General features: G+C 45.1%; 1 protein-coding gene across 5 annotated transcripts in view; it reads left to right on the plus strand.

The window, feature by feature from the left end:
• The window catches only part of LOC309845912 (histone-arginine methyltransferase CARM1-like), a 262,210-nt gene that overhangs the window by 160,867 nt on the left and 84,694 nt on the right, over positions 1 to 16,649 (plus strand). For all 5 annotated transcript variants that reach the window (XM_082694419.1, XM_082694420.1, XM_082694421.1 and 2 more), the window contains exon 5: positions 12,954 to 13,064. In XM_082694419.1, coding sequence (XP_082550545.1) covers positions 12,954 to 13,064 — 111 coding nt within the window. The remainder of the gene's footprint in view (positions 1 to 12,953; positions 13,065 to 16,649) is intronic.

Consider the following 16,649-nt stretch of genomic DNA (forward strand, 5'->3'; position numbering starts at 1 on the left):
CACGAGAGGAACTCAGTCCCCAGTAGGAAGTATGACTTTCGTCACTCAGGGTGTTGGGGATGGTGCCGTGGTTTCTACCTCTGTTGTAAGCTTCAGCCTTTCAAATCTTGATTTTTGTTTTTCCTCCTATTCTGCCTCCTCCATGCAGTTTTAATGAAAATCCTTTCTTGGCCAGAGCACTGCTGGCTGAGAACTCCATTTGGAATCCATCCAGGAGACTGACCCTGTTGGAACCCACCCCTTTCCCCTCCTCAGAGTTTCTGTTAATTGCCGTCTGGCTATTTTTAGTTTCTTCAAGCCTGTGCTGGGTCCAAGCAGGGAAAGTCCATCCTGCTGAGGGTGCGGGGCTGTGTGAACTGTAGGGTTTTAATTTGGAAATGTTTTGACACTTCATTTGTCAGGGCACCAGTTGCTGGAAACTGGAGAATAAGCAGGAGCCGGGAGCTTATTACATTTTTTTTTTTTTTAATTCAGCGTTTTCACAGAGGAGAGAATTCCCCCATCGCAACAGCTGCTTCGTGCATTCAAATACGCAGTTGGCTTAGGCAGAAGGGATTTGGGGATTTGAAGGCTGGAAAAAAAAAAGCCATCAATGACAACAACAAACATGCAAAACAACCAGGCTGGATGGTCAGCCGCTATTCACATTTGCAAAGCCTGAGCTCCAGGTCCTTTCCGTGTGAGTTTTCTTCGCTGTGAGCTTATCATCAGCCTGGTCAAAGGTCCCTGAGTCTGTCTCTCTCCTCCTCTGAAATTCTCCTCCTGCCTTGAAATGCCTCACACCCTTGGTTAACCCGGCTGGCTAATGAGGCCTGACCTTCATCATCGGTGGGAACAAAGGCTCTGGCAGTGGCCCGCTCAGTAGTCCTGTCTGCGTGTGATGAAACAGCTCTTGCTTCCTTACTTGTTTCCCAAAAACCTCTTTAATGAGGTATGAATCACATCAAAAAAATTATGTACACTTAACACGTACAGCTGGATGACTTCGGAGATGTCGGGACACACCGTGGTCCATGCCACAAACATATCCATCTCCTCCAGAAGTTTTGTCCTACCATCTTTATTCATTACTATTTTGTGATAAGAACACTTCATGTACGGTCTGTCCTCTTAGCAAACCCTTTAAATACGTGATGCAGTATTGTTAGCTGCAGACATTAGGCTGACAGTAGTAGGTGTCTAGGATTTAAGAATTAAGTTATTCATCTCCATAACTGGAACTTCCTACCCTTTGACTAACGCTTTGCTGTTTCTCCCTCACCCCAGCCCCTGGCCATCAGCATTTACTCTCTGCTTTTGATGCGTTTGACTATTTTAGATACTTGAGTATAAGTGAAATCATGTAGCATTGGTCCTTCTGTATCTGGTTTGTTTCATTTAGCGAATGCCTTCCAGATATATCCATGGTGTTGCATACAAAAGGGATCTCCTTTTTAAGGAAGAATACTATTGATTGTGTAGATGTATCACAGTAAAGAAATCTCTTCTTTAAATCCTCTACTTCCTGACCCTGCACATAGTCTTTGACCTGTTGACAGCAAAATCCTTGCTCAGTGCTGTGTAGGGCGGTGGGAATAAAGGAAATAACTGAGGCTTCCCGCCAGGGGCTTCACATATCTCATCTCACATAGTACTTGGGTGTTAGGGTCGTTAGCTGCTGACATCAGAAACCAGCTGCTGACTTTAGGAGAAAAAAAGAGAAAAGAATTTCCTTAAAAGATACATGACCAAGAATCATTTCCAAAATTGTGCTGTAGAATTAAACTCAGAGAGACAGAGGTGCAACCAGAGCTGGGCGCTGTGGAGGCACAGCCTTCCCCTGGGGCTACCCTCCAGTGCTGTCCTGAGAACCTCCCTCTGGCGTGCTGGAATCTGGAGGTAGCGGTGATCTCATCTGGGCTGGGGCATCCCCAAGTCTTTGTTCTGAGCTTTGTTTGCAAAGTACATCTTCTTGGCAGAACCTCAGTCATGCCTGTGATTTAGCCGCAAGGGTGCTGGAAGAGAGCATTGGGCCCCTTCCACTTCCCTACGGGGAGGTTGGTGCTGCCTCAGAAGTGGGGCGCTTTCCAAACCCAGGAAGGGGTTCAGATGCTGAGAGGCAGAAAAGAATGGCAGATGCCCTCTGCACCATACAGAAAACAAGTATGATCTATCTTGTTAGTCTAACAGTACAGATGAAGGGACCAAATACACATGCGTCTGAGCACCTTGCTCTCGGGTGCACAGCTGCTAAAGGGTAGCTCTGTGCCAACTCAGGTCTCTCTGTCCATATCTACATGTCTGTAGAGCGATCTGAGTAATGCAGATTTTTCCCTATGGCTTGGACATTGGAGGCTGTTTTAGTTTCCTAGGGCTGCCGTGACAAATAACCACACACTACGTAGCTCAGAACAACGGAAGTTTATTCCCACTGTTCTAGAGACCAGAAGTTCAAAGTCAAGGTGTCAGCAGGGCCATGCTCCTTCTGAAGGCTCCAGAGGAGGATCCTTTCTGATCTCTTCCGAGTTTCTTGTGGCTGCTGGTAATCCTTGGTGCTCCTGGATGTGTAGAAGCATCATTCCAGTCTCGCTCTCTGGTGTCATGTGCGATTTCTCTCCATGTGTCTGTGTCTCTGTGCATAAATTTCTCTCTTCCTGTAATGGCATTGATATTGGCTTTTAGGCCCTCCATAATCCAGTATGTTGTTATCTCAATATATGTATAAAACCCCTATTTCTAAACAAGGTCACACGTACAGGTTCCAGGTCGACTTGAATTATGGAGGACACTTTCAACCCAGTGTAGAGGCCAAGGTTCATGCTGGGTCATGTATCAGAAGAGCTTCTCCCGGGGATTAATTTTGTGAGGTAGAGGTGAACAGAAAGATGTAGAAATGGGCTTCGGTCTTAACTGATCTCTTTGGCCGCTGAAGCCTTACGGGAGCCTCCGCATAGATTTCCCGAATGTGATTGTGAAGGCAGATGGCATGTCTGTGCCAGGATTCTCCCGAGTTTCAATGGAATCTGCTCCTGAAGGAGTAAGGGGAAAAGATGCCAGAGTCAGCAGAGGAAGATGCTTTCATTGGGTATGAAAGCAAAATGCAGCTTTCAGGGAGCGCCAGAAAGACTGAATAAACAATGGTCTCAGACTGCTTGTTTTTTAGGGCATTTGGGAACGAGGTTGCTGGGGGCTTTAATGTAAGAGACAGACTTCTAGCCAAGGTATCTGTGCCCAAAGCCCATCTCTGCATCTTTCGAGATGGTGACGTGTGCCCTTACTTTGTTTGAGGTTAATTTTCAGTTGGGGTACGAACCCTTATATGGTGGCTCTAAGAGTTTAGCGACCTACCATGGGCAGAATCTTAGCACAGGATTTTAATGCTGCAGACCAGTGTCACCAGGGAATCCAGATCCAAGATCCCTGGCACTTTGAAGATATGGCTCACCCGGACTCGTTAGGGTAATGGGGTTCTCTTCCTGTAACAGTCAACCCCCGGACCTCGGTGGCATAAAAAACTTCAGGTATCTTTTAATCCGTTAGGGGTCAGCTGAGGGCCATGCTTTGTGTCATTCTCACCCCGAGACCCAGACTGAAGGAGTAGCCTCCACATGCACCCTGGGGAGAGGCCTGAGTCTTAACTGGGCACCCTCCTCCCCCATTCTTAAGCCCTCCACCCGAAAGTAACCCGGGGAGGGTGCTTCTGACCACAGTACATGGGCCGAAGGAAGTCACGTGGTCACTCCACACTTTAAAGAATAAGGAGTGAGATTCTACCGTGTGCACATAAGGAGAACCAGAAATAGTTGGTAAATGGCACTAATGACCATCCTACCAGATGCCACTTCTGCAAAATCATTAAAGAAGGGACAGATTGCTAAGGTGATATTGTCAGTGCATCAGCTGTGCATGTGCGGGAACTAGAGAAGAAGGAGAGGGGTTTGAAGGATTAATATTTCACTGCTGTGGTTTTATCAGTTATCTTACTGTTAATTTCTGCCTGATGGACTGCCCGCCCACCGGATGCAGGCCATGTTAGAGAGTTTCTGGGGTTGAAATTTTAAGACTTCTTGTTCCTTCTAGGGCAGTGCCATGCATAAAGGACCAATCAGGAGCAGCTACTGACTTTGCTAAAGAATTAGAACGCTTTATGCAACAACAATAATTTCTAAAGTAGGTGACTTTGTTTTAATATCTGCTCTCCAGGATAAGAATGTAAGTAGACAAAAAACACAAAATCACTAAGAAGCAGCTTCATAGGGCCCAACAATCAGTTCACAAGCAGTTATAAGTACTGACTAGAACCTGATCTTTTCTAGCACTGGACCAGGAATCGGGCTCTGAGAAACTTAGAGCTCGGGCTCCACCTTTCACTTTGCTAAATCTGAGCTGTGGACAGACACTCAGATTCAGTGGTGGTTTGGGTTTAACATTCAGAAGTGTCAGATCCCCAGAAAAGACAGAACAACAGAAAAAAAAAAAAAAGCCAATAAACATATTGGATTTCATATAACTTCCATAATTTTCTTAGCCTCAGTTTCCTAAATATAGATTAGAGGCTTCGGTGCTCATCTTTATCAGGGTGGGCAACCTCAGGAAAGCACGAGTGAGGGGGAGCGAGGCTGGGAAGGAAGGGGAGGGGGAATCGGAGCACATTCCAGAGCTCGCCACAGCGCTGTGAAAAACTGGTTGCTTGGTGTCTTCAGGGAGGCCGCATGAAGCCGGTTTATCTCGACACAGTTCGTCTGCAGGGAGAAGAGAATGACATGTCCCTTGGCCACCATTGTGCATTGGTCAAAGTTCACCTCCAGGGGGTGGCCACACCCTTGCACTTCGAGGGCATGTGCATGAGGGCCAAGCAGGCGCTGCAGTGCTTGCCTCGTGCCTCAAAAGCAACAAGGAAACTGAGGCAGGAGGCACGGAACAAAATGCGTGGGGCCTGAGTGGGGAGAGCGGTTTTGTCCTACCCATGACCAAGCTGAGGAAGGAGTGGAGCCGCCACAAAGACCCCTTCGGCAATGGTGGCTGGAGCCGCAGCAGGAGCAGCCATGCAACATGGGTCCAGCCGTCGAGGATCAGCACAAGCAAAGTCTAAGGCCACGCCAGGCAAACGGCAAGGCGAGTGTTCCAGTATGGCACGATGCAAAACCCGAATACGTTATAAATACCACCCCGGACAGGGACCCAGGAGTCAACCAAGAACTTTTCCTTTCCCTTCCAGTCTCCACATCCTTTAGCTTCTGTTAACTTAGCATTTTTGCAACTCTTCCATTCCCCTCGGTCCTCCAGCTCATTCTTAGTTCTCCTTCTCAGCGTACCTTTTGTGGAATGTTGCCAGGCTTCCAGTTAGTTTTCCTCCTTGGACCAGAGTGAAAATATTTTTGGCTTTACCCAGGAGAAGCTCCCCACCCAAGCTGGCTAGAACAGTTGAAGGCAGTAGGACTCCAGGGAATTATAACTCAGTTACTCTGAACATCACACCCTAGCGTAACCACCTCCAAAAAAGGAAGAGGCATCTTTTCTGTGTGTCTGTGTTGGGGAGGAGGAAATTTTTCCCAAAGGCCACCAGCAGATCCCCTCTCAGGTCTCATCATTAACATCGTATCACACACCCAAGCCTCAAGGCATCTCTGGCAAGAGGAAGGGAACCAGCTAGGATTGTGCTAGATGGTTCTGGATCCCTCCCTGAGGCTGGGGATGGTGAGCTGCACACGGGAGGGTAAATACTAATATTGGGGTCCTGATCGGAAGGAAGAGGGGACAGAGGTTGGTAAGGAACCACGTAGATCTGCTCTGCTGCCTCTGAGCTTGTGCCCTCCAATGCATGCCACCAGTGTGATGCCATTAAAATGCAGCTATGAAAAATTTCTCCTGTTAGAACATTCTAAGATTCTTCTTTGCTTCAGGATCCACTTCAAGGTCTTGGTCTTGTACGTAAGACTGTCTGCGAGCAAGTATCTGCCAGTTTCTCCAGCTTTGGGTTACGCCACGTTCAGCCTCAGCCACGGCCCTCCTTCTACGTCTAGCATACAAATCTCCTGAGGCAATTTCCTGTCTCCTAAATGTGACTGGCTCTGCCATCCACAGGTGCTCCACTTACTCCCTCAATGCCAAGAGCACAACATTGACTCAACTTACAATTTTCACTGCTCTGTGTACCTCATCGAAGTCTTTCCAGACTCCTTGCTGGAATATTCTTCCTTCGTATTCTCGGTGTGCCCTTTATGTCATTCGATCATGGCCACTGTAACACACTGTTGTGCTTCTTTCTCAGATGTTTCTTTCTCTGTCTTCATCTCTGCATTTCCAGCACCTCGCAGTGCTTGGCATGGCGGGTAACATGAAACATTTAGTAGATGTCCGGTGAGTGTCTAAAGCTTTAGGGCTAGGTGTGCTCCTCCGAGACCACTGGCAGCATACGAAGGGGTTAAGCATCGGAAGGTAAACTAAGAGCGGTAACATACTGTGTTTGCCATAATCATGGGAGAACTGGTGAAAAGGCGGTTAAAAGATTGGTGATGGGTTTATCTAGCCCCTGCCAGGAGACAAGCAGGACGAAGCAAGGGTTCCTAAGCACTAATTATGCATTATTTAAATACAGACAACTCTTTGGTTGAAACCAACTTGCAATGCACAACAGATGTAGAATCCTGTCTTACGAGGAGCTATCACGGCAGGATTCTTAAACCGTAATGAAAGCGCTAATTATCTGTACAGGATTTTAGTCTTCACAGCAAAGGCCATTAAGGGATGTCTTCTGCAGGTCTTGAGAGGATTTGGAATTTTTCTTCTCTGACCACAAAAGATGGTGCAGTTCCTTTATTCTGTTACCGCCTAGAAGCTTTTTAGTCCCTCTGTCAGTCAAGAGTTGGGATACTGGCAGAGTCGGGTGCAGTCTACAGGGTAGATGGTCCGTGGCAGGCAATGACAGTAGTGTGCACGGTGCTACGAGAGCACCGTGGGCTCGTATCCCCGTGGGCGGTTTGGTGGGAGTGTCTGCCTTGTGATAAGATGCTGGCTGGAGGAAGCACGCTAGTCATGGAAGTGGACAGGTGGGCTGGGCATAGAGTTTAGGTGTACTGGGCAAAGAAAACTTAGAGTTAAGGGATTATAATTCAGAGCAGTTATTGATACACTCAAGCAAAGAAAGAAAGAAAGAATGCATAAAAAATAACAATTGGCATAACTCAAGGAATGGATTATGGGATGGTTTGGACCTCACTCTTGGAAAACAATTGCAAAAATGCTGGGGCAAACAAGAAGGCTGCATGTGGCCAGTATTACTGTAGCCCGAGCAGTACAAGGACTAACATAACTGGAAAGTGAAGGCAGTGATAAGAGCACAGGGCTTGAATTAGGTACATTGTCGGGTTTTGTTTTTTTTTTTCGATCTCTGCCATTTATTAAGTACACAAATTGAACTTCATCGGATTCTCAGCCTCTTTACAACATGGAGAAAATAACAGTGCTCTGATTATAGACTTGTCATCACAAGTAAATAAGGTGATGCCTACTAAAGTACTATACAGGCACAGCTACATAATGAGTATAAAACAAATGGTACATGTTTACTTTATTTTTCCTCCATTATTCAAGAGTAATTTTGTTTCACACTTCCATAAAGACCCAGAGATTCCTCATTAGTTTTAATCTGGTAAATCCAAATAAAGAGCTTTGAACCCACTTGGAGCTTTTTTAGCCCTGTCCAAACATTTTGTAGGATTTCATTGCCCAGGAAAGCCACTAGAGCATGTAATTAAAATCATCTGTATAAGCAAAAGGATGACGCTACCTTTAATATTTTTCAAAAGTTTATTTACAAATACTCAGAATTTTGGGCCACTATTACATGGACCAGTTGCCGACTTTTCCCTCTTCAGTCTGGTGGGAATTTCACAGCATTTTCTTATGTTCCCCCATATAAGCCCCAAATTAGCCGTGTCTTCAGTTCCTGCCTGTGTATCCGGGGCAGCAGAGGATGAATTCTCTCTCCAGAGGAGTGTTGTCCACAAAAGCCAGCTGGATCATAGTATAATGATAATATGGCAATATTTAAAAAAAAAAAAAAGCACCCTTTGAAGGATGCTTCAGATCACTAGATTGGAGAGGATGTATTATGCTGCTAGAAGGTATTTTCTCAGGAGGTAATATTTTCTGGGTCATGAACTGGTTCCCTGTTTGTGGTAGTGAGACACCATATTTATGCATCCAGTTTGGTCAACAGAGATTTAGTGAATGTCTCTGCCACATGCCAGACCCTGAGCTATTATCAGGGATTCAGTAGTGGGTGAGGAGCTGATGGAAGTCTGCCCCTTGATCAACCTTACCATCCAGGGGAGCAGACATTAATCAAATAATACTCAGTATAACTGTGGTGAGTGTTATACAGGAAGGCCACAAGGAGGTGATGATAAGAAAGCATACAATAGGAGGACTTTACTTCTCATGAGAGGGGAGCAAAGAGGAGGGACATCTTCTCTCATGGAGAGACATTTGGGATCTGAAGGATGAGCTGGAGCTCAGCCAGGTACTCTGCAGGAAAGCGATGGCACACCCAACAGGAGGCTTTAGGAGAGGTAGATAACAGGACTGTATTCCAAGTTGTGCACAGAGTTCAGGGAAGCAGCACAAGGCAGCAGGGGACCTGCCTGGCACTAGTGAGAGTGGAGACCAGGCAGGATGGTCATAGCCGTAAAGATGGAAGTCCATTAGGAACTGTGGCTTTGGGTAGAGGGGACATCCAATCCATGGAGACCCAGGAAGGACGAAACCAGAAGAATAAGTCATCTGACCTCCCTCTCCTCACTTTGACTTCCTCTTGTCCTTTCTCTTGGCTGCTCCCACCTAGAGTCCCATAGCAAGGAAGTCATTGGTGTGGTCTACGTAGGTTAGACTCCTTACAAAGAGAAGGTGGAACAGAGTGGAGCACAGATCTGGAGGGGCAAATAGGAGAGATCTGGCACAATGAGCACCAAGTAGGTAAAAAAAAAAAATTAAAAAAAATATATATTCCGTAGATTCATATCATAGAGTGTGCCATGGGGCACACCCCACGCAATGGGAGCAGCATGTACTAAGGCCCTGTGGCAGAAAGGAACATGGAACCTTCCAAGAGGCCTGCTTCTGGTGGTCACAAGCGTGACCCAAGGGATCATAATCAAGGAGGAAGGACAGGGATCATGATGAAAAACAGTAAGTGTCATGTCTGGGAGGTGGCTTAGAGGCCAAGAAATAAGAAATAAGCCAGAAAGCAGAAGGTAAGTTTGGGTGAAACGATTCAGGATAAAAAAGACTTGAATAAGGCAAGGGCATCCCGGGCTTAGGCTCTTCCGTTGCTAGTTCTGCATGCAAGAACACTCCCAGAGTTAAATGGCTAGAAGGAGTCATAAGCCTTTGCCAGAGATAGTTCGAAGCAATGCTGGAATGAGGAGACTGCCCTATTCAGTCCTTGCAGTCAGTCATTTAGTCAGCACGTGTTTATGAATGGTTTTTGTTTTCCTGTTGTACTAGGGGCTGAGAGAGAAATGATGTGATTCTTGTCTCTGGGGAGCTCACAGGCTCAGCAGGGAAGGCAAGCATGTAAGGAAATACTTCCAGTATTACTTACATGCAGTAAGTGCCCTTTAAGGAGCTGCAGACCGGGCGCAGAGAGCCCAGCCCGGACCGACTGTCCAGGGAGGGTCGAGAAGGTGTCCCAAAGATGTGATCTCTCTGCTTGGTCTTCCCTTCTCCAGTTAGGAAAATGAGATGAGGGTTTTCACCCAGCTGTAAGCCAACTACCAAAGCAAACAGTCTCTCAATCTCAGTGGTTTAACATAACAAAATCTGTAAGATCTTTCTTTCTCATGCCATGGCCACTGTGTTCTGAGTGGCTCTTCCCAAAGTGGTGACCCAAGGCTCTCTGGAGCTCCAGCAGGTGGTTTGCAGGGCCGCTGCATGAGGAGCAGAGAGTGGGGGGAAGGCACAGTGCACCCTCAGTCACCTTTCCCGGACACTGGTCACTCCCCCTCATGCTCCGTTGGGCCAAAGTGGTCCGATGGCCACATGGAGATTCAAGGCAGTGGTAAATGGAGTCCAGGCTCCAAGAGAGCATGAACCTCTCTGGTGGGCTGTCAGCTGCCTCCACAGCAGGGGATGGTACACCAGGGAGCCCAGAATCAGGGAAAGGCAGGCAATTGCTGAGAGAACATTTACAGAAAAAGAAGCCAGGGAGGTCAGTCAGCTGGATTGCTCAGACCAAAGGACAACACGCCAAGGAGACGGAGACCTTCCTCCTAGCTGCGTGGCACCACTGGTGATGTCTACTCAGAGTGTGCTTTGATCAGATTTTCGTCTCTACACAGCGCACCCTTTCCTCTCTTCTTTTGCTCCAGGGAAAGGCCACGATGGTGTGGAGGCCGAGCACTGTCCAGCTTTGCTGCTGATCAGCATGGAAGCTGTGTCTCCAGGCCTCAGTTACCTTATTAAGAAAATGGGGATCAGCTCTGCACTGCCCACCCCCGGGAGGCTTGATGAGCAAATAGATAGTGTCAGGAGGATGTCCTTTAGAAGCCCTGTCTGTATTAGCTAGCGTCCACTCTTCTCCCAGAGTTAGAAACCCCAGCTGGAAAGGATAATACATTTCCATTACCGGCTAAATATTTGCTTCAGCCTCTGTTTTTTTCACCAGAGAATTTATTCTAAGCTCTCCAAAGCTTTTTCCCCAGTGTTCCGTAGCGTACATAGACAAGGTACAATGTTCCTTTCACTCCACATCCTCTTTCTTTCGGCCCCAGACTGAAAATCCCTTTATTAATTTTTTAAATACACAAGTGGAAAGCAGATGGCATTATCGGGATAATGTAGCAAAAGATCAGACTCGTTTCCAAGGCCTATGCTCTGATTGGAAAAAAACAAATAAAATAAGGTTATTTTGGCCTGAAATTAGATATTGAAATAAGGTATTTGGAAAATTGCCATAGTTTGTGATTTTTCGTCTCTTCTCTAGATATGGTCTGGGTCTATTAATGGACTAATTTGACAAAGGTTGAACCACATACATCAGGCTCCCTCCCATCTCTGACCTTTTTCTCTTTCTCCTCGCTACCATTCTCCTCTCTTAGTGGCAAATATTACTTTGGTTTTAATCTCTAGTGTCGAGAGAACTAAAAACACTGTCCTAAGATGGTCCAAAGGTCCACAGGTCCATAGCACCATAATAAAAGAGACATCATTCACACATTTCTGGGGTACCTGTCACCAGAGCAAGCAGGTGCAACTTCCATTGTATAATTTTGCATCCATACTTTGGACTGAACGTAGAATCCTAAGTTTTATATTCTTATTGATTAAGGTTCCAAAAAGGTTCTTTTGGATCTGGTGTATCCTTGGGGCGGGGAGGGGAGGTGGATGTCAATTATACTGTCCACCTTAATGGCCTTCATTCCCTAAAGAGCAGTCATAGCTGTTCTCGGAAAAGAGCAGGGCCCATGTAAAGATGTATTTCCAAGGGAGGGGAAGAGAATGTTGGTATTTCTAAAAGCATAGACAGCCCAACAGCAAATTCCAGAGCCTGGGTGACATTTTAAATTGGTAATGCTCCTAATTACCCAAACCCTAGGAAACCGTATGGAATACAGCCACAGTTCTAGAATTAATATAAGTGAGCGCTGTGAACCCGTCACTAACAGCATGCTCTCTCAGAATAATGGCAGAGTATCTGTGTCAGCACAGTGTGGCACTGCAGTTAAAACACACAGACATGCACGCACACACCAGCTTGATAGATCCTAGTTTTTGGGAAAATTTACCTTCTATCAAGTTAAAAGAAAAATTTTTTTCTAAGTCTCCTGCAAAAAGTAATACTAAGTAATACTTCGTTTCCTTGTCCAACATTGCTTTTGCTATCTCTGCGTTAAAATGTCAGATTTATGAAGATGAATTTAAGTAAACAGTTAATGGTTTTATGGAACATGAGCTTGGAAGGCAGAAATGCCCAGATTCAAGTCCTTACTCCCCTATCTGCTGCTAGTTGAACTTGGGCTGGTTGGTCAGTGTCTCTGAACTTCACCTTGGTCATTTCTAAAGCAGACATGATAATGCCATTTGCTCAAATGTTTATTGTGAGGATTTGGGGCCAATCAAAATGTTTTGCTCAAAGCTGGTGCTGAAAGATGCTATGAGGCAAAGTCATCGATGCGCCAGGAACCCTGTGGACTGAAATCTCAATCATCAGATTGAGACTTGGGCCGTGGCTTTGGCAGTGTTTGGGGAGGGGACCCAGTACACGCCATCGACCTCTTGCTCTCAGCGTGTTTGTCCAGATGTTCGGCCCTTGTGGTTGTGAGTGCACAACTGAATGGTGATTTTCTTGATTGAAGTCCCAGGTTTGAACACAGAAAATAGAAGAAAAGTATCTGGAGATTCCACATGTCCAGTGTCTAAATACCCTTTTACCTTCCATTTATAAACCTCCCCAACTTCATGGAGGGGCCTGGATAAAAAGCAAGCACATACCTCACTTTTGGATTTTTGAAGACTTTATCTTCCATTATTTCTGAATAAATAAAAAGAATTTATGTATTTATGTATATAAAATTATATACAAAACATAAGAACTGGTGACAGTTGTCATTTTGTTGGTGCTAACAGATTGGGTAAGTGAGCTCACTCGTGGCCCTTTACTTTCCTTGGCCCTAAATGCCCTAAAAGCAGTCCATGCTACAAAGAAACTTTGAAAGTAGGAGCAGTGGTTTGAAAAACACCACTTATATGCCAAGGGCTTCGTACACATTTTATGTTCATTAATCCTACAGCCAAACTTAAAAAGTGGATATTACTAACCCCATTAAACCTCTGAGAAAAAGGCTCACAGAGATTCATAACTTGGCCAAGGTAAGAGCACTTGTAAGTAGCTGAGCTCGTATGTTCACTAGGTCTGATGGCGAGGCTCGGAGTTCGTGTTCTCACCCCTCTCTTGTCTTCACTTTCCCTTCCAGGTGGTTCTGGACGTTGGTTGCGGATCCGGAATACTGTCATTTTTTGCTGTTCAGGCTGGAGCTAGGAGAGTGTATGCTGTTGAAGCCAGTTCAGTAGCACAATATGCGGAGGTAAGGTGTTGTATTTTTACAGTGGCTACTAACCAGGTCTTCACATGAAATGTGTACAAATATTAGAGAATAAGTCAAAGTCAAGAGTCCAGTAATAATGGCTTTTGGTAATACCTGGATATAGTAATGACTCAGTCATGGCTGCACAGATTTGATGGATTTGCACACGTGCCTGAACAGGTAATGTGCTTGTCATTCACACTGGAAGGAGGCCGGAGTTTTAGTGAGGGACAGGATGACAGAGTGGGAAGCTTGTCTGTTCCTTCTGATGAGCTTCGCGTGATGTTCTCCAGCCCCGGACAACTGGTAGCTCAGGGTGGCGGCTGGCTTGGATTGAGTGAGCCAGGAGGGACCAGAGACAGGTAGACCAGTGTGGCATGTTTGGAAGAGAAGAAGGCAAGAGCCTAATAGCCGGCAGGTTGTTGAACTCTTTTTCCTTCCAGCAAATGTTGGATAAAATATTTTTGGTCATTTGCTCCTTCACCAGTTCTTTTAAAAGTTTTTAGTGAAGATTAGATACATGCAAAAGAATATTTGTCAGATGTGTAAGTGTAAAGGATCATGATGCATTGATCATGGGCCTTGTACCTCTTCTCAGAAATGGGCCATTAGCATTTCCATTAAAGATCTATGTGCTTGTTCTGATCGCTTCTCCTTTCTGCTTTAAACAGAGGTAACCACAGTCTTGAACTTTTGCTTCATTCCGTTGTTCTATAGACTTTTACCACATGTATTTCTGACCCTAAAAACAAATCCCTTATGAACTGTTTATAAATGGAATCATCATGTATGCATTCTTCTATGAATTGCTTTTTTCCATCGCACGTGATGATCATTTTGTGGACGCACACAACCCTGTTGTTTACTTAAGTTCGGCGCTGGAGACTGTGCTCTTGTCCGGGACGCCTCAAGTTGTTTGCTCACTGTTCTGTTTGCGGACTCACGGTAGCCTCCATTACAGAAGTGCTGTTATGGATACTCTTGTACAGCACTCCCCACTACATCTCTGTTAGAGTTCCTCAGCATCTGTGCATCAGTAGAATTGCTGCGTCATCGGACAGGCCTACCTTCAACTCTGCTCTGTAAGTCTCACTTGTTTCCCAAAGTGGCTCTTCCAGTTTTCACTCCCTCCAGCAGTAACCAAGAATGCCATTGTTCTGCAATTCTGTCAGCACTTGATATTGTCAGACTTTCTCATTTTTGCCCATCTGGTATTTATGCTATGATGTTTGTAGTTTTAATTTGCATTTTCCACTACTAATGACTTCAAGCAACTTTGCAGAGTGTTTTGGCCACTCTCTTCTGTAGAATCCTGTTCAAGTTTTTTGGTTTTTGGGGGGACAATTTTTACTTTGAATTTTTTTTTCAAATTCTAATTTATTTGTAGGAATGATTTCTATATTCTGCATATTAATCATTCCAGTTATGTATGTGGAAAATAGCTTTTTACAATTGGTATCTCACCTTTTCTCTTTCTTTATGGTCCTATTAGTCTTGAAGTGTGGAATTCTAAAAAAGAAGAGAATACAAGCTTAGGAGAGAACCTTATACACTGCCTCCACTTAGATTTTCATAAATCTGAAAATACATTCCTAAGGATAAGGGGTGAGAGTTCAACTTTGTCTCAGGTGTTGCTCAGTCATTCAATCATAGGTTCATTCAGTCAGCTCCGACAATTCTGGTTTTTGGGAATGTAAGAGTAACTATTGATTAGGGTCTATTCCTGTCTTCAGAGAGGTTCTTTCTTTCTCTCCCTCTTTCTTTCTTTCTAAAGATTTTATTTATTTGACAGATAGAGATCATAAGTAGGCAGAGAGGCAGGCAGAGGGGGAGGGGGAAGCAGGCTCCCCATTGAGCAGAGAGCCCGATGCGGGGCTTGATCCCAGGACCCTGAGATCATGACCTGAGCCGAAGACATAAGCTTTAACCCACTGGGCCACCCAGGCACCTGAGAGGTCCTATTCTGATAAGAGATTGATCCTGTTGTGCCTTGTATCAGACACGACCCCAGAAAAAGAGTGGCATAAATCAGGGACTTTCTTTTTCTTGTACATTTTGTGTTCTCATATATTTTAAGGTGATTCAAGACATACTGCTTCTTTTCAAAACCTTGAAAGCCTAATGCCCTTGGTTATAGTATTTTAAGGAAAAACAAGAAGAAATTAGCTAGAGACATCCTTCCATTTCCTAGCTGTAATCCTGCCTCCATCCCCAGCATAAACTTTCAGTAATCATCAGCACACCAGGGGAGGAGACATTCTAGAACTGTCTGTGTGATTGGTTTCTCCAAGAGAATCCTCTTCCTGATTAAACATATCAGTAGGATTGTTGCCCTTCTTGCAGAGTGGGGCTGCCCTCACGGGCACTTGTACCCAGAGTGTGGCTGCTGTATAATTAGAAGGGTCTCTAGCAAGAAGCTAATCCACAGGAGAAGAAAAGAGAAAGAATTCGAAATTTTAAAACTTTTAAATTTTTAAAATATTTTTTTTACTATGTTGTGTTAGTCACCATACAGTACATTATTAGTTTTTGATGTAGTGTTTGTATACAACGCCCAGTGCTTCGCACAGCCCGTGCCCTCCTTAACACCCATCACTGGACTCACCCCCTCCTTCTCCCATCCGAAACCCTTAGTTTGTTTCTCAGAGTCCACAGTCTGTCATGGTTCACCTCCCCCTCCAACTCCCCCCCTTTATTTTATAAACTATTTAAAACTTTTTACATGATTTGAAACTTGAAATAATTTCAAACTTAGGTAACTTGTAAAAATAGGAATAGTTCAAAGGCTACCCAAATTCTTTTTACCTAGACTCACCAGTTTTTCACATTCTACCCCATGTGCTTTATCATTGACTCTAGCTTTCCTCTCCTCCCCCGACATGGCTCTGTATGCACACGTGTATCAATGTTTACACATATGGGGTAGATACAGAGGTGGACGTGCACACACAGGTTCATTTTAGCAAGCGCGCGCACCTGCACGCACAGGAGGAGGGGGAGGAGGGAGAGGAGAGAGACAGAATCTTAAGCAGCTCCACGCCCAGCACAGAACCCGATGCGGGCCTCGATCTCATAACGCTGAGATCATGACCTGAGCCGACATCAAGAGTCATTCACCTGAACCAACTGGACCCCCCAGGCTCCCCCCCCACGCACTCGTTTTCCCGAGTCAGTGATAGATGCATCATGGCTTTTTATCCTCGAACATTTCACTGTGTGTTTCCTAGGATATAATATAATATATAATATATAATATAATATATTATATAAGCTATTATATAACCAAAGAAGAACCTAATTTAAAGGTGAAAAAGGCGCTATACAATGACTTGTCCGTCGAGTCTTTCGATGTTACTGCTCAGCAGGTTCAGGGAGGCCATGGTGCGAGTGGGGAGCCCTTCACTGTGGGTGTGGAGGGACGAGAGCCTCTACTGAACCACAGCTCTGCATGTGTTTCATTTCCAGGGACACTTGAGTTTTCAAGCTTTAACACCAATGTTCTAATGAATCCCCAGAGCCATAGTTTTACATTCTCTTTGGTTTGGTCTTCTGTAGAGGATTTTTGTGTTTCCGTGCTCTTTCTTT

This window comes from Mustela nivalis (genome assembly GCF_964662115.1).
Source record: "Mustela nivalis genome assembly, chromosome: 13".
In the NCBI taxonomy this organism is placed as follows: domain Eukaryota; kingdom Metazoa; phylum Chordata; class Mammalia; order Carnivora; family Mustelidae; genus Mustela; species Mustela nivalis.